Source organism: Podarcis gaigeae, assembly GCF_964106915.1.
Source record: "Podarcis gaigeae genome assembly, chromosome: 8".
In the NCBI taxonomy this organism is placed as follows: Eukaryota; Metazoa; Chordata; class Lepidosauria; order Squamata; family Lacertidae; genus Podarcis; species Podarcis gaigeae.
The window spans coordinates 41158688-41177341 of record NC_139684.1 but is presented as its reverse complement, the minus strand read 5'-3'; the positions used below and the strand labels follow the sequence as shown (position 1 = coordinate 41177341).

The following is an 18654-nucleotide window of genomic DNA, read 5'->3' as shown; positions in this document are numbered from 1 at the left end:
GCTTTCAATAGCCAGCTGGTTGGCCACTATGAAAACAGGAGGCTGGACTAGACAGGACTGATCCAACACAGTTCTTTTATGTTCTCAGTAATGGCGGATAGTTATTGAAAGACCTCCTTCTCCTCTGTTGACCACCATCCCATCTTATGACAGAAAAAACAAGTGAAATCGTTTTCTGCAAATCACTTACCTCTTTTCGCTCTGCATCTCTCACCAACAGTGAATTTTGATACACTAGCTCAGCATGACAGCCCCCACTCACAAGGAAAGCTCCAAAATGGAAGCAGCTTCATCAAACATTATATACAAGCGTGCACGGTAAACATACAAAGCATTAGACCCAACTGCTCAGAATTGGTATGATTGTGCATAGTTACCTAAGAGTGACGTGGGTGGCACTTGGGACATGGGTGGCGCTGTAGGTTAAACCACAGAGCCTAGGACTTGCCGATCAGAAGGTCGGCGGTTTGAATCCCCGAGACGGGGTGAGCTCCCGTTGCTCGGTCCCTGCTCCTGCCCACCTAGCAGTTCGAAAGCACATCAAAGTGCAAGAAGATAAATAGGTATCACTCCAGCGGGAAGGTAAACGGCATTTCCGTGCGCTGCTCTGGTTCGCCAGAAGTGGCTTAGTCATGCTGGGCACATGACCCGGAAGCTGTACGCCGGCTCCCTCGGCCAATAAAGCGAGATGAGCGCCGCAACCCCAGAGTCGGTCACGACTGGACCTAATGGTCAGGGGTCCCTTTACCTTAAGCTGCAGAGAAGTTAGCCATGCTTGCTTCTGACTGGCTACATTTGCAAAACACACACTGAGCTGCAACAAAAAGGTCTTCAGGCAGCTGAAATGCATGTAGCCCATAGTTATTCATTGGAACCACAGACTATATCTTCACATTTTCATATTTAAGTTTTTTTATTAAGGATTTTCTTGTTTTACAGAAGTGTAGTGCCTCGTATTTTTTTCTTCTTCTTCTTCTTCTTCCATGTAACGTTTTTACAAATCCATTTCATTTGTTGAGGCATTAGGGGGAGAAGAAAACAGAAAGAAAAAAGAAAGGGGGGGTGGGGAGAGGGAGGATGGATGGGGGTGGGGTCGGTGTTTCTATTATGTTTAATGTATGTAGAGTTTGGTGTCAGCGTTGCTTGTGTTGTTCACTTGTGTTCCTTTGGTGGTGAGAGAGGTTGGGGTTGGCTTAGGGTGTGATTGTTTGCTTGTGATTGGCTGTGGTGATCTTTGTTTTCGTGTGTGAGTGAGGTGGGTGGGTGTTTTGGATCAGGTTAGCCATATTGATTTGTATGCTGTTGGTGGATTATTGTCATTGTCCTGTTGGGCTGTGTATGTGATAAAGGGGAGCCATACCGGGGTGAAGGCGTCTTCTTCTGTTTGTCCCCGTGTCAGTTTCAGTTTATTAGTTAATTTTTTCTAGTAGGGCTGTTTCCCATACTATTTGGTACCATTGGTCCATGCTTACTCCTGACAGGTCTCTCCAGTGTCTGGTTATGATGTTTCTGGCTGCTGAGAGCAGGTGGGTTATAAGTTCTTTGTGGTGTAAATGGGCATTGTTGTCTTGGAAGATGTTTAGTAGGGCCAATTCTGGGGTGATGTCTATTACTTGCTTAGTTATTTTACATATTTCTTGTATGGCTGTTGTCCAGAATAGTTGAATTTTGGGACACTCCCACCACATGTGGAGGTATGTGCCTGAGGAGGTGCACCCTCTCCAGCATTTTGGTGAGGTTCCTGGGTGTATTAGCGCTAGTTTCCTTGGTGTTAGGTACCACCTGTAGGTGAGTTTCAGTGTGAGTTCTTTTCTTTTTGTTGATATGGATTTAAAGGGGGGTTTAGACCACATTCTGGTCCATTGAGTGGGGTTAATCTCATAGCCTATGTCATTCTCCCATTGTTTTTTTTATTGTGTCTAGGGGATTTGCAGGATTTTGGAGTAGTATTTTGTATATTGCGGATACCGTCCCTTTACCGTTTCCCTTTGTTGTTAGGAGGAGGTTTTCGAAGGTTGTCAGGGGCCTAGTTGCTGCTGATTTTACTGTTGGGTTGTTTAAGAAGGCATGTAGTTGGTGTTGTGTTAACCAGGTCATTTGGGTGTCTTCTAGTTTGTCTTGTATTTCTTGTGTTGACAAGGGTTTGTTATTTTTATAAAAGTCTATTAGGCGATATAAGCCTTTGGTTCGCCAGGTTTTTGTCTGGAGGTTTTGTGCTGCATGGTGGAATAATGGGTGGTACGCCAGGGGGATTAGTGGGGATGGGGTTGGGGATAGTTTGCCTATTTGTGTTTTCCATGCTTTGAGCATGGTCTGTGTGTACCTGTTAAGTGTTGTGGGAATTTTCTTTAGTTTGTTTGGGAGGAGTGGGTATGTTGTGGTGCAGGTGTTTTCAATTGTGTCCCTCTCTAGGTGTACCCATTGTTTTGTCTCATCTTCTAGTATATATGGGATTATATGGCGTATTTGGTTGGCATTGTAATATGCTTCTATGTTGGGGATTCCCCATCCTCCTTCTGAGGTGGGGAGGTGCAGGTATTTGGGGCTTATTCTTGGTTTTTTATGTGAGAAGATGAAAGAGTGTAGTTTTCTCTGCCAACTGCGAAGTTGGGTTGAGGGGATCCAGATTGGGAGGGTTTGGAATAGGTAGGTTAGTTTTGGGAGTGTGATCATTTTGATCATGGCTATTTTGTCTGAGAGAGTGAAATTCGTGTTATTCCATCTCTTTAGGTCTTTGTTAATTTGTCACAGACTATATCTTCAAAAAAGAAAAGCAAACTTGAAAGCCTCCTTATCACCTTATTCACTTGCCAGAGCGGTTTCCCTGACACTTAAGAGAGTTGACATCATTGACTTCACTCCTGCTCTGAAAAAAGTCCCAGAGCTGTGCTCCCCCTAAATTTTCACAAACAACAACTACACCATCGCTTGTCAATCAATATCATGGGGATGACCTTGACGGTTAGTATTGGAAGGGGGAACAGTGCCTCTGTCTACTTTATCTACAGTATGCATAATTATATAACCCTCTTAATCCATGTTCTATCCCCTACCCCAACCTCAGTCAACCACAAATGTGCTAAAATTTTCCTTATAGAAAAGCTGCCAGTGTTTGCTGCCCTTCTATGCATCCTTTTTGAGATGCTTCAGTAAAAGTGTGCTAAGGAGCGTTTCCCACTGGTGCCAACCCTTCTGATCAATTCAATGGTGGGAAAATGGCCTGAATTGACTGCAGTTGTGCACACACACATCTGGCCACACCCACCACAGGGCACAGACTCACAAAGCACTAATCACTTTTATTACATCACTAAAAAGCCAAGGTAAAACACAAACCTGTAAATTGTGTGCACACACACACAGACGCGCACACACAATTTGGACTATTACCGTATTTTTTCATGTACTGTATAAGACTAGGTTTTTTTCCTACAAAATAATGGCAAAATTTAGGGGACATCTTATACACGGATAGTGCTAAAGGTGGACTGGCGATTGGCTGTTGCCGCAAAAATAGGGGGCGTTTTATACATGGGGGCATCTTATAGATGGAAAAATATAGTACATGGGGAAATAGGGAGCAGCCTTTTGCTCAGTCCATCTAGCTCAGTGTTGCCTACACTGACTGGCAGCCGCTCTCCAGGGTTCCAAACCTTACTTTCTTTTCTTTCATCTGGGACCTTCTGCATGCAGCCAAGATGCTCTGCCAGAGAATTTCCCTTTAACTAATCTAAGAATGTAAGAGCTTGGCTGCTGGATCGGACCACAGGTCCACCTGTTCTCAAAGCAAGCCAGATGACTGTGGGAAGCCTGTACACAAGACATGAGCATGACAGAGCTCTCCATACCCTCCAACATTCCTCAGATGAAAATAGGGGCATTTCTCACTCCCCGCCCCAACTGACCCTCCTCAACTCCACAGCAGCAGTCAGGGAGAGGCTACAGGATGCTCCGCCACAGCCGCCACCATTGTCGCTTGGGACAAGCATTGGCTCATCCTCCTCTCTGAGCTTTGTATCTGCGGTGCTGGCTGGGGGGGAAAGGGCGTTTCAGGATCAAATCAGAAGCCAGGGTGGCTTTTGTAATTCTGGGACTATCCCTGGAAACCCAGGACACTTGGAGGGTATGCTTTTGATTGTTCTCTAAGATGTGGAGAGGAGGAAAAAGGAAAACTGGGACATTCCAGGATCAAATCAGAAACCGGGATGGCTTCTGTAATTCTGGAACTGTCCCTGGAAAATTGGGGCACTTGGCGAATATGAACTCTTTCTGCTTGTGATTCTGGTGTTCAGAGGCATTACTGCTTCCAATTGTAGAGATGGCGCATGCTATAGAGCCACATTGATTTTGCAGCGCCACCTTCAGGCGCCAGAAATAAATTGCCCTGGGAAATTAAGCCACACTTCAGTAGTTAATCCCTTTGCCCCAAGGAACTCTGGGAATTATAGCTCTGAGAGGGGAATACGGGTCTCCTACCATCTCTCAGAACCCTTAACAAACAACAGTTCCCAGTAATATTTGGGGGAAGCCATGACTGTTTCAAGTGCTCTCATAATGCTTTGAAAGAATGGTGTGGATGTGGCTTAAGCAGCCTCTTGCCCAATACTGGAAGTAGCTATTGATAACCTCTTCCTATATGAATTTGTCTAATCTTCTTTAAAAGCCAACCAAAGTGGTGGCCACCATTACCTCTTGTGGGAGAGAATGCCAAAGTTTTAACTATGCACTGTGTGAATAAGGACTTAAAAAGAATCTGGTGTGTCATGTACGTGAGCCATCTAATCTAGCATCCTGTTCTCACAGTGGCCAACCAGATGCCCCAATGGGAAACTCACAAGCAGGACCTTAAAGCAACAGCATTCTTCCCCATTTGGGATTCCCAGCAAACAGCCCCCAGGGGCATACTGCCTCCAACAAAGGATGTAGCCATGATGGCTCATAGCTGCTGATAGCTTTATCCTCCCAAGTATGTTATTTACAACAGGTAGCCAACATTAAGCACAGGTAAACATTGGGCATATGGAGAGCTAAGCTGCATTTTGCTTCAACTGCCAAGGTCCACTAACTCAGAGATGGGAAGATCCCTAGATTATTTGCAACAGATAGATTTCTGACACTCAATTGTTCAAAAAGGATAGCAAGAATATGATACACAGGCACTTAAATTAGATTGCTGAAATGAAGAAAACATGGGTTAACCAGTAAAGGATAGTTGTATGGCAGGTGTGTGAGTTCAGCTCAGTTCTGGTACTTGGGGGAAAAAAATGTCTGGGTTTAGGAATTGCTTGGTAGCACCACGTTCTTTTAATTTTACGCTCTGCTCTTTGCACCTGGTTCCTGTGTGGTGTAACGAAAAGTGTGTTGGACTGTGACCTGGAAGACCAGAGTTTGAATCCCTCCTGAGTCATGAAGTTCATTGGGTGACACTGTGTCTCAGACTAATCTGCCTCACAAGGTTGTTCTGAAGAAAAAGTGAGGAGGGGAAAACCATGTATACCACCTTGAGGTCCTTGGAGGAACAGGTGATATAGAAATGTAATAAATGAATAAATAACCTCAGGGACCTAGCAAAAGACAAATTAGTTTCCTCAAGCCTGAAGTCTGACCTCCACTGCGGTACCCGGAGCCAGTCGCAAAATGCTGGTTCAGAAAGCATGAAGCCAATTACTTCCTTCACTTCACAAAAAAGCAAACAAACCCAAGCACATTAACTCGGAGATGACCTGGAAATACAAGTACAAATCTACACTTGAGTGGCTGTTCACCAGGTATTCTCACAGCCTAATTTAGGAGGCAAATAATTTCTGAAGTTGCAATCACCTGAGAGCCAGACTCCTTTGCCTATTTATGGCAGTCAAGCCAACCAGATCATGCATATGTATATATAAACCACGGATGTAGAAAACCCTGAGTAAGTGAAACAGAGCAAAGAAACGCAACCATACAAAGAAGACAACCAACCAACCAGATAATTTTTATTACAAAGTAAAAACATGGGGAATCTTAGAGAGAGCATGAAGAAAAGAAAAAGCCATTGCCACTCTCAGGATGCCGGCTGGAGTAATCCCTGCCTGGAGCTTCACAATTCTCCAAGTAGTATTCTGGAGACAAACAATATGGCTGCCGCTGAGCCCTGTTGTGAATCGAGCATGGCAGCTATCTGGCCTGGTGGGTCTTCAGGAGCAAACTGGGGGAAGTCACAGGATTGAGGAGAATCTGGCTTGTGGAGAAGCATCTGTAGAGGCAGACAACAGAGCTGGAAGAGGAGGACGATATCCGAAGATCAACCACAAAATGGCCACTCCTCCCCCACTGCTCCGAGCACAGCAAAGGAAGCCTCCTCAGGCTCCTTCGAGGGCACCAGCCCGGCCTGACATTCATTCAGCCTCGATGACAACAGGGAGGGGATTATCCTGGGCTGCAGCTTCTGCCTCGCCTGCTTGCTTCCTGCGAGCCTCAGCCGGAGGCCGTGGAGGTGGGTTGGTTGGAGGGTGTTTAATGGTGGCTCCTATTTGTAGCGGTTCCCGTTGCCTCACTTCGATGGGACGCCACTCTTCGCCACGAATGGCAGCCTGGAGGAAAAAGCCCAGAGAGATGTGAGTAGGAAAGGGTATCTCAAGGGAAAGACCCATTTTTATTTTCTGCATGCACATGGTCCCAGGTTCACAGGAGCGTCTGGGGCCTTACACAAAGTCAGACGAGATGTCCACATTGACTGTCAACAGCACCTCAGGGCTTCCAGCAAGGCTACATTCCTAATTCTCCCTGGAGGCCCACATATAGAACCTGGAAACTTCAGTATGTAAAACAGATGATCTACCACAGAAGTAGGGCTGGGAGAGACTCCCACCTGAAACCTTGGAGAGCCACTGCCTGTCAGTGTAGCCAATACTGTACTAGTTGGACCAATGGCCCGACTCAGTAGAAGGAGCTTCCTAAGTTCCCTATATTGTCCTTGCCATAGCTCAGAGGTTGAGCATCTGCCTTGCATGCAGAAGCTCCTGGCATTTCCAGGTAAGGCTGGGAATCGTCTCCTGCCTGAAACCCTGGAAAGCTGCTGCCCATCTGTGTAGATGATGCTGAACTAGAGGAATAAATGGTTGGACTCAGTATAAGAACATAAAGAACCTAAGAAGAGCCTTGCTGGATCAAGCTAAAGGCCCATCTAGTCCAGCATCCTATTCTCACAGGGAAACCCTCAAGCACAACCTGAGTGTCTAACAGTGCTTTCTATACCAGCAATTCCCAGCAACTGATACTTCACTTCAAGGCAGAATTTACCGTAAACCCTGATGCAAATCCCTGTTCTGTCAAAGACTCATTCTGTCCATACCCTCCATTCAAGTCACATCCCTCCCACCCCAGTCGGTTGGTCTGATGGCAATGTAAGCCTCACTGAGTTCATTGCAGAGACACTGTGTATTTTTTTAAAAAGTTGTTTCCGTTTTTCTTGATGCCCTTTATGCATCGATGGACCTGCATTGTATTTTTGTTCAATGTTTATTTTATTTTTACTTTTGTATCACGTTTGAAAACAAATAATAATGATTTGAGAGGAAGAGGGGAAATGTGTTGAATCTTTACTGGAGGGAAAATGAGTACATTTCTGCCTTGGAGAGACTTATTAAGTTGTATCCAATGTAAGTCATGCTCAGAGTACAACCATTGAAATTAAGGGATGTAACTATTTCAATGGCTCTAATTTGAGTAAATGTCAGTTGGATACAAAACATTTTCACTATTCATTTCTGATTATGGTTATTTGATTTATTCCCTGCCCTTCACCATAAGGTCTCAGGATGGGTTACAGGAATCTAAAAATAAATGTCATTGTGAAGAGAAGAGTGTGAGTCCTAAAAATACATTCTCTCAGGTGCCAATGGCTGAGGCCTCAGCACTTTTAAAAATTGAATATCTTGTTAGACTCAAATAAGTGATAGCAAATGCCCCGTTAAGATTAAACAAGCTTTTTACACCACATAAATTATACATATTCTACAAAAACTTATAAGAAAATGAGATACTAATACAATATCATCATCATCATCATCATCATCATCATATTTTTATTGCTTTTATATCCCACCTTCTTCTCCAAGGAGTTCAGAGTGGCACACACGCTTCTCCTCCTACTCCTTATTCAAGTCCCACAACAACCCTGTGAGGTAGGTTAGGCTGAGAGTTGGTAACTGGCCCAAGGTAAGCCTCCTGAGTGGGGATTTGAACCCTGGTCTCCCAGGTTTCTTTCATCCAACTCTCTAATTGCCACACCACAGTAGGCATCATAAACCCCAGGATGTACAACGTCATTTCTTGGTCCACATGAAATACTGGAATATGCTCAATTATCAACTTGAAGTAACATATTTTGTATTTAAAGGTAGCATGAGCTCTGACCAGCAGAGGGAGCTAGAGGGCTGTTAGCCATTCCTAGGCTCTGAAGCAAAGGATTGCAGGAACTAAAGGTTGCCTTGCAGATCCAGCAGCCTAAAACCATCAGACAGCTGAGCCCTGCATCTTTGCAAAAATTATAGGGGAGAATCCTTTTGTGCAAACTGATTGAAGCTTTAAAACAGGGGCAACTCTGTTTTACAAGAAACTCTCAGGACAAGGACCTAATAATCCTCTGAGACCATTCTCCGCACAAAAAACAAATATTTATTCCATTTTCTCCTTGACTATCTTAAAAGGACACCTAGAGCGACACTGTGGTAAAATGCACATTTATTTAAATTTAACTCATCAATCATTCAGTTTACTAAACACTGGATGATCCATTAGATATAAATCATTTTAACTATTTGACACCTTTGTATATATTATTACTGTTGCTGCTGTTAATTCAGGAGTCAAATGGGGGTTGCGGTGGGGGCTGCTTACCAGTAAGTAGATGGCGCTGGCAATGGCGAGACAAACTGTGCCGAGGATCGTGGCCAGTAAAAATGCTGCTGGAACGGCCAAGCTACAAAAGGAACAAGTGAGAGAGATTTATTTGTATTTGTTTTAGAGAATCTATAAGCCACTTCTCACTTCTATGATAGCTTATCAAATAAATTTACATATAAACCATAATGCAATGAACTCAGCAGAAGGATGATGGGGACAAAGATAGAATTAGTTGGCTCTGGCGCCACCTACTGTTGACCTCTCTGCCTTCTGCCCCATCAGTCTCAATGGGCACCAGCCACCAATGAAATATGCAGAGCATCACCTGTGTTGCGCCATTCCTTTCAAGAATCCCAGCAGTCCAGCTAGGCAGTCTCCTCCCAATGCCTGGATTTATGTGTGGAATGTTTTAATGCCATCTTGTGATGCTCTAATGGATGCTGGTAACAGGGTTCCCATATTTCAAAAGGTGAAAATCTCCCCACCCACCCCCAGACATTTAAGGTATTTCTGCCCAGACACTTGCTCTTTTTTTTATTAAAAAAGGGAGAATGCACTGTAAGAAGGAGGCGTGACCAACATCTTATGACCGTCTTAAGATTCAATTGAGTAAACAAAACACCCACCCACATTGCAGAAGCAAGGAAAGGGGACCCATTATAATGCCCCTCCCCCCGACCACATCCAGTTAGGACTTCCATGCGAGTTTCATGTATGTGGGCCACACACAAACACACGTCTCTATAAGACGTGAGCATCAGTTAACTGGAGAGAGAAAGCAGAAAGTTTTGTCTAATTTTCCCCCCAAATACTGAAAAGGGTGACAAGTCAAGAAGTGGAATGAATTATTTACCATATGTGCAGCAAAGCCCGGACGTAGTAATTCCTAGTGAGGGGTCCAAATGCCTTCACAACAGTTGTGAAGCACTTCTGGCCACTGTTGGGGATGGGAATAAAAAGAGAGAGTGCAATGACAAACACAGATTCTAGTTGTCAAAGGGTTCTGTGATACCCAGAAGCTTTCTCAAAAGCCATACTGAATGAAGGAGGCAGACCTAACCTTTTGAAAATACATTGATTTCAACCAGAGAGTTCCCGAACTCAAGGAGCAGGGTTTTGTCTATCTTTGGATACAACTGGATGCCATTTTGAAGGAAGATGGCAGGCTGACCCTTTTGGAAATGTGCTGAACGTAACCATTGATTTCAAAAGTGCGCTGGAGTTTTGGGTTCTTAGAATTCCCAAGCAACACCAGGTACAAGACTGCATAACTAAAATGAATGCCTATTTTGAAAGCCAATGTCAATAACAATCATGGTCAAAAATGAAAAGGCATTAGACACCATACTTATAAAAGAATGGAAATGGTTTAGTGAATATTTACAAATTGTAAACAGTTAAAAACATTGGTAGGATTATTGTAATGCAGTTTCATAAGAGTACGGTATATATTTAAAGTAAATCAAAAAATGATCAAATTAAGTTAATTTGGATATGCAGAAGATATTAAAAATAAAGTTAAGGAGCCACAGAAATAGGGGGAAGGAAGTCAAGTTTTGAAATGTTGGAATGACTGTAAAATTATTGAAAATCATAAATAAAAATAAAACATTTTTTTAAAAAGACACTTACCACCGCTCCATCGTAGATCCCTTTTTCCGCTTCCCCCTTGGGTACTCCAGCAGGCATATAAAGACTCCAGCAGCTCTTTGGGGGAAAGGGTTAAGGAAGGGGGGTATCTCTTTTGTGCCCTATTATTCTAGGAAAGCTTTCTCCTGAGTAGCCCCTGATATCCAGGACAGCTCAGAATCCCTTCTTTGCTCTGCCCCGGGAAATGAGAGAAGAGTTTTAAAAAATGTATATATGTTATGTTATGTTGTTGTTATGTTGTTGTTGTTATGTTATGTTATGTTATGTTATGTGTTTTTCCAACAGAAAAAATATTTCCAAAGTCCCACTAGTGACCTGGAGGAAGTTTGTATCTTAGCAATATTAAGCCAAAGTGCCAGTTCACACATGCAGCACACATGTTTGTCTCAACACAATCTTTCCTCTGTGTGAGGGGGTGGAAGAGGCATGGAGAGAGATCTGTTTGAAGCAGACTGTACGCTGAGGTAAAGCCTGCATCTCTTTCTGCAATCACTGTGGTTGAAAACACAAAAATTTCCCCAAAATACCAAAACTGAAACGGCTGCAAGCTATTTCAGGCTGTAGGCCCCTTGAGACCGAGACCTGTTATCTGTAGGGGAGCATGCAGATAGAAAACGCTAGACAAATACTAGGGTCATACCTGCACGTTTAGCTCACTTTTATGCCACCGTAAGCAGCCATGGCTTACCCCCAAAGAATCTTGGGAGGTTTGTTTGTTAAGGGTACTGAGAGTTGTGAGGAAAACCCTTCTTCCCCTCACAGAGCTACAATTTCCAGAGTACTCTGAGAAGATTGGTTGTTAAACAACTCTGAGAATTGTAGTTCTGTGAGGGGAAGATGGAATCTCCTAACAGCTCTCAGCACCCTTAACAAACTACAGTTCCCAGGATTCTTTGGGGGAAGCCATGACTGACAAAGTGTTATAATAGTGCCTTAAATGTATGTTGTGGATGTGGCCTTCAAAATGTGACTACAGTGGTACCTTGGTTTGCATACGTCTTGGTTTGCAAATGTTTTGGATTACAAACATGTCAAACCCGGAAGTGCGTGTCCCAGTTTGCAACCTTTTTTTGGATCACAACCCATTTTTTTCGGATTACAAACAAAAAATTTTTGGAGGCCCCATTGGCGAAAGCGCTCCTTGGGTTACAACCTGTTTTGGTTTACAAACGGACCTCCGGAATCGATTATGGTTGTAAACCAAGGTACCACTGTATCTGTATAGCCTGGATCAGAATGAGATTCTCATACAAAGGCACCGGGAATCTGATGAAGGAATAAAATGGCCCTTGTGCCTTTAAGAACTGGTTGTCAAATTTACTTTTCCCCTCTTCCTTTCCCATCCCATACCTCTTTTCCTTTTGTGCCATGTCTTTTAAATTGCATGTCTGTGGGCAGGGATGCTCGTGTTTTTTATTAATCACACCTAGGTTGCTCTGGGAGTCTTTTCAGGTAAAGAGTGGAGTAAAACCACTTTAAACAAACACCAAAGTTTTGAGGGATGTAGAAGAGCAGAAAAAACTGGACACATGGTCCAGGGACAGGAGAGAGAACAGACCAGGATGGATTTCATATTGGTTTGAACTCATCAGGCCAGATCTTTACAAATCCTCTGCTCTGTTTTATCCCCCCCACTATAACCCAAAGATCAGATGAGCATAAGGTCAATTCCATTTCACCCTTTCAACAGCTCCTGCAAACAAAACCCCTCTGATTGCTGTGTTACATGTGGGAAACTGAGTCTGAGAAGTACCAAACTGCACAAGGGCATCTGGTTGAACTGGGGGAGAGCTTGATCTCACTGACTGGCAGGCTCAAACCCACAAGCAGCAGGATGTCACTCCATGTGCACATTGTTCCTTTGCACAACCTACAAGCCAACTCAGTCATTTCTGCTCTGCCCTTTCACCAGCAGCCTGTGACTGGCTATGGAACTGTAACTTCCTGGACACCATTTACTAAACAGAACCTACCTTCTTCCCTCTTTTCATGGTGCAGCTACCGAAATTCCACATTTTGCAATCCTCATACTTCTGCAGAACGCCTGCATTAAGCAAAGCAACTATTTTTTATTTCCTTGACATCATTTGGCCAATGGAACCTTGCTTCCACCTCTTGTTCAGTCACAGAAATTCCAATTTTGTAATCACTAGACTTCTGCAAGCGCACGCACACACACACACATGACCAGATTAAGCAAAACCCCAATTTATTCCTGCTGTACCATCTGGGGAACTGGTCAAAAGGAAGTTGGACTAGATGGACTTTGAGGTGCCTCCCACCTATCACCTATTTGATTCTGTGATACCAACAGAACCACAAGACATCCTACAGCTACAGAATCCAGGGAGGGGGGTTGTGGGGGGAGAAGAAGGGAGAGAGAAATCACATGGAAGGATACATTGAATAGGCTGCAAACTGCCAGTTTTTGAACTGTCCAGCAACTGCCACGATCCCACCAGTCACTAGAACTAAAAGGGGGAAAGAAAAAAAAAGACAAGCTTACCTACCGGTAACCACAGTCCACCACAAATCAACACTGAAAAGAAAAAAAATCCAACAAGCAAAACAAATGTAACAAGCCTACAGCTCACAATTCATGGTCCAATATTTATTGATGTATTTATTACGGGAGAAAAATAAATTAAGAGCAGAAAAGCCACTTAAAATTAGAGAGTCTGTGTGATGCTGTGCAGTGGTTGGAACAGGATGGGCAACCTCTGGCCAAGGGGCTTTATGCAGCCCTCTCTGTTAGCCCCTTAGCATTCTCCGCAGGCCACACCGTTCCCCAGTCCTGCTTTGCGTGGCTTGCAATGTGTCCTTGATCTCTTACTTGCCTACATGCAGGATGGAGAGAGCTGGGTAGGTAAGAGTGTGTGTAAAACCTAGCCTGCTGTGCCCAGAGTAAAATCTGCATCTGCTGCCCTGCCCACTTTTACCTCTGGCTCCGCCCACCATTGGCATGTGGCCCTCAGTCGGTTTCCCACAAGGAGATGCGGCCCTTGGACTGGCGAATGTTCCCCACTCATCTGTCAGAGAGTGTTGCACTGGGACCAGCGGGACCCAGGTTCCATTCCCTACCCAGCCATGCAGCTCAGGGAGTGTGACCTTCCCCACAGGACTGTTGTGAGGACAGAAGCAGCACAGAAATATGCACAATGCTCTTTGGCAAAAAGGCAGGATGAGAAATAAAGGAAGGGCCTTTGATAGAGGCAGAGATTAACTCCCAAAGAAACAGCCATTCCCCACCTCCAGGAATGCCTGCTTCTTAACTTTCTGCTTTCCATGAATGATACTCTGTGCATGTTCAGAGGCAACTTTGTCTTTGCTATTTCACTGAAAACGTGTGAGGGCAAGGAGCACCCATAGCAGCAGATAATAATCTTTTGTGCTGCAAGGCATTCTTTAATTGCTCACAGCACTTTTCACACATTATCTCAGCCTTGCTCTTAATGCTCCCTCAGGCTCCACACTGCCCAGCTTTGAATAGGGATGGGGAGCTGTTTGTTAAGAAAGAATTACTTGCTTGGAGTTGCCCAGTGAAAATGATTGGCAGTAGACTCAGGGCAGATAAAAGGCAGGATTCCCCCCCCCCCCACACACACACAATAAGTCATTCATTTGTGGAATTTACAGCCTAGGGGCTGTGGAAATGGCCCCTCACTTCAATGACTTTTAAAAGGAGAGGAGAGGCCAATTCAGGGGAGACTTTTATCAACCGCAGACCACAACCCATGGTAATAGAGCCTCCAGGTTCAAGGGCAGGCTACCCCCCCACACACACAAAAAGAGCTGCTGGGGAAGCAGAAGCAGGAGAGGGCTTTTGTCCTTTTACTCCCTGCTTGTGAGCTTCCCAAAGGCATCTATCTGGTTGGATGCTGTGAGAGGCTGGACTTCAGGACTTCTCCCTAGCTGGGCTTCTAGTCTGACCTAACTGAAACATCTCTTCTTAGCCACATGTTACGCCCCACATGTGAAGAAGGAGGCTGTATTGATTTACATTTGTGACCTGATCTGACAGGGTGCTTTCTTCTTCTTCTTATATCCTTGTGGCGGAAGTCATCTGGTTGTGTTCCTGGACAAGAACTCCCTTAGTCTTGCTCCACACACCCTTTTCTCATGTCCTTCTAGGAGGATTAGACTACCTAATTCACAGAGGAGGCGGCTATCAGTGGCTAAGAGTCACACAATGCCTGTATGCTACTGCCTCTGGGATCAGATCATACCCTTTGTTTCTGCTGGTGCTTGCATAGTCAAAAATGTCACCCTCTTGGTGTAAGAGGGAAGGAGGCATCAGGGAAACTCCAATGTTTGCAAAAGTGGAAGAAATGTTTAGGGTGGGGGTTGGGGGTGCAGGGGGCAGATATAAGCTCAGGGAAGGGCCATAACCCAATGGCAGAGCATCTGCCAGATTCAACCCCCTTCATCTCTGAGCACAGATAGGAAACCCTGGAGAACTGCTGCCAGCCAGCGTAGGCAATATTGCGCTTTATAAGCCACGTTTGTGGGGGGTGGGGAGGGGGCAGTTCCCATAGAGGCAGATTTAGGGCATCACAGCCAGTACCCCCGCAGTGGGAGCCGAGCGAAGGGGGCGCCATAGGAAGTCACAGCTATAATGTAGTGCATGTGTAGAATGGGAGGCGATGGGTGGAGACATGCCAAATTTTGGTCTTGCGCAGGGTGCAGGTGAAAGACCAGAGTCTGCCCCCGGTTTCCATTGGAGCATCTGGTTAGCCACCTGGAGTCTGAACTAGATGGGTCCCCTTTGGCCTGATCTAGCAGACAGGTCTCTTTCCTTTAGAGCCTCACTTCCTACTAGGTCACCTGACTGCAGGGAAATTCCCACAAGGCCAGTTTACCACCATCAGATCTTTTGCAAGGAAGAACCAAGAAGTGAAACCTTCTCCCAGTCTGTCATTGCCTCACCACCTGACTGCTCTGGGTGGGTGTGGAACAGGAGCAAGCACTGATTTCATGAAAAAGTTTTTGCAAGGTGCTAGGTCATAAGCCCTCCTCTGTCTGTGTGAACACACTAACCCAGATTAAAGGAACTTTCTCTGTATGTATGGACAACAAGCCCACTTCTGCAGCAAAAGCACTCAAGGCTGGGGCTGCTGGTTTCTCTGACCTGGGCAGCATTTCTTATTTTGTCAAGGGAGCATATGAGGCTCCCAGCGGCAAAGTCATTTCAAGAAAGCAGCCAGAAACAGCTCCCTTCTGCTGCCTCTTGTGTTTTGGTTCACAGGGCAACTGAAGTTTTAAAAAGCAAGAACGTGCCATGGCCGTGCCGCCAGGCTCTCCTTGTCTGAAAGGAGCCAGGCGGACATCTGGGATGCGTCATGCAGAGCGCCAGATGGACGCATTCGAGCACACTTGAACCAGCAGGCCTGTGGAAGCAAACGGGATGTTCTGTGCACTGCTGTGATTACAGCACGAAGGCCGAACTATGCAGGAATTAAAGGAGCTGGCAAAGATGCAGGAGCTCCGCGTCATCTTAAGATACCAGCTTCAAAAGATCCAAATAATGGTGCAGTGAAAACAAGGAAGGGTCTTGTGGGAAATTAGAGACAAAACGATTTACTGTAGCATGCCATACAAATAAACACTCCACAAAGCTAGTCTATGAAAGTTTATGCTGCAAGAAATCTTTTTATCTTTATGGTACCATGAAATTCTCTCTTTTTAAAGATGCTGTCTGTTTAGGGGCTAAATGATATCCCAGGATTAATTGAAAGCTTTATCTGTGAACTAGATTTGTTTATTTTTAGAGTCTTGGCTTTTGTTTTACATAAAAATAAGACTGAGAGGCACATGCAAATCAACACAGGCTATGTGCCGATGCTATGTCTCTCAAATTCAACAACTGCACTTGCAGCCAGAAGTGCAAGTATTTGCACACAAACACACGTCCAGTTTTCACATTGCCTCAAGGCAAAACTATCCATTACAGTATGTTGAGAGTACAGTGGTGCCTCGCAAGACGAAATTAATCAGTATGAAAGACGTACAGTACATAACAATTGACAGATGCAAAGCAACAGTACAATGTTTAGACTGGGGCTGTGTACACACCATACATTTCAAACACATTGCTTCCTCCAAAGAATCCTGGGAAACGTAGTTTATTCCCTCACAGAGCTGCAGTTCCCAGCACCCTTAACAATCTGCAGCTTCCAGGATCCTTTGAAGGAAGCCACACGCTTTAAACGTGGTGCGGAAATTTGAAAAAAAGAATTTGTGCTATCAAAGGTATAAAATATGAAATTATTTCACTAAGTCTATAATGACAACAAGTTGGATACATTTACACATTTCTGTTGAATGCTCAGCTGTAGTCCCCTGGGTTCTGATTATTTATTATGTATTGAATTTATATCCCCCCTTCCTTCTGAAGGAGCCTAGGATTGGCAAACACATTTTTTTAAAGTGTTCTAAAATAGTTAAAATGTTTTTTTAAACCCCAGTTACAATTAAAAATATTATTTCATTTATGGATCTCAGGGTTGTCAGGAACAGTAACCTTCAGCCACCAAATGCCTGGGGTCCCTTTCGCTTATGTACAGGGGCTGTCTCAAACAGATGCAGGATGCTAAGCAATGCGCCCGGTAAAAAAACCTCATTTGGGATGTTTGTGGGCTGTCTGTTTTGATAGAGTCTCAGGCTGCTTCCAAACAACCTATATATTGAGGAATCAACCTGATTTGTTTGTAGGAAGATTATATGTTGCTGACTATTTAATGAACATTTATTCTGTCTGGTCCATCAAAGCAAATGTTACCACACACTTTCCCCATCACTTTCCTTACTGCAAGAAGTCCTATTGAGTGATGCTGGCCAACTAATCAGCCCTAATGATTTTGAATATGGATACACAATATGGCTCTTGATTACTCCACCTTAACTAACAGAAAAATGGAAGGCTGTGTGCTTGCAAATGCCCAAGCCTGCACAGATCACTCCTGGGCTAATGGCAACATCAAGTTTCCTTCCTTATTTTCATCCACTGCACTTCCTCAAAAGGAAAGCACAAAAATCTCCTTGGTTCTGATGGTCACAACCAAGCCAGGTTAAAGTCCTTTCCCCTCCAAAAATCTAGAAGTCTCCTTCATGCCCCAATTAAAAAGGATGCCCCCATCAAAAAAAGGAGGGTGTTATGTGTTTAACATAACCACCACAGGGCAGGTGAACTGCTCTCCCACACAGCAAGGAAATACATCCAGGAGAGAGAGTCACAACACACACACAAACCCGATGGCAAGGCAGAGCTGAAACACGAGTAAAAACTGTTGCCGTCACTATGCAAATTCAAAGATTAAGATTCGGTTCCATCAAGACTAATTTGAGATTACTGGGGAATAGGGCATATCATTGCTGGCCACTGACACTGGGAATTTCACAAAAGCACGTTTAATTGGAATGCTCAACGTTTAGGAACAAATACATTTTGTTTATTTATTTTTTTAAAGATGGGAGAACTTAAGGGGTTGATAATTTCAGTCTTGGCTCTGCAAACTCACAGGCAGGCTCTCTCTCGCTCACATTTAACCCGGTCCCCCTGCTTTCCCCAGCCCAAAGCTACTCCACTAAAAGATGCGCCCCATATTTTTAATTCCACCCACTCAGGCACAAAGCAAATGGACTGAGGCTATGGAGCCCCTTGCAATGGGCAAGGTCTAGATTCCTTCATTTACTCTGGTTTAACCACACCACGGTGGGGGGAACTGGAGGAGGAAGAGTGGACTCCCGGGCCACAAACCTGCTGGAGGGACTCGAATTCTTTCGCGAAGGAAAGATTTCGGGAAGGTGGCTCAGAACAGTTTCTAACCTGGCATCGCCCGCTTTTCCTTGCCTGGGGCGACAAGGACACTCTGCACTTGCTCAGGGGCCCTTTTGCTCCACTTGGCAAGGAGAGATGCTGGTGTCCATCCCCCCTCCCTCCTCGGATCCCCCCACACCCCCCAAAAAACTCACTCAGGCCGGAGGCCAGCGCCTGCTCGTTCGCCCACATGGCCCACTCGATGCCCCCCATCGCGCCGCGCTCAGCTGCACCGAGAAAGTGAAGGAGGGAGCCGGCTGCTGGGCGGACACCTCTCCCCCCAACTACCTTACGTCCCTTCC

The 18654-nt window shown here is 44.8% G+C and overlaps 1 protein-coding gene across 1 annotated transcript; it reads right to left on the bottom strand.

Moving 5' to 3' along the window:
* Positions 1-5951: 5951 nt before the first annotated feature.
* On the bottom strand, positions 5952-18654 carry CYBA (cytochrome b-245 alpha chain). Its single transcript, XM_083754603.1, has 6 exons — positions 18508-18654; positions 12938-13007; positions 10519-10593; positions 9740-9823; positions 8881-8962; positions 5952-6572 (listed from the first exon to the last, which is right to left on the bottom strand). The coding sequence occupies exons 1-6, from the start codon at positions 18563-18565 to the stop codon at positions 6378-6380; spliced, it is 564 nt and encodes a 187-aa protein (XP_083610729.1). The 5' UTR covers positions 18566-18654; the 3' UTR covers positions 5952-6377.

What these genes read in the sequence shown, in the direction of transcription:
- CYBA (XM_083754603.1), bottom strand. Translation starts at nt 18,565, where the DNA reads ATGGGGGGCATCGAGTGGGCCATGTGGGCGAACGAGCAGGCGCTGGCC. An exon ending in GGCGCTGGCCTCCGGCCTGA is followed by an intron (nt 13,008 to 18,507) that starts GTGAGTTTTTTG and finishes TCCCCCTTTTAG; the next exon opens with TTCTAGTGACTGGTGGGATC. An exon ending in GGATCTACGATGGAGCGGTG is followed by an intron (nt 9,824 to 10,518) that starts GTAAGTGTCTTT and finishes CATCCCCAACAG; the next exon opens with TGGCCAGAAGTGCTTCACAA.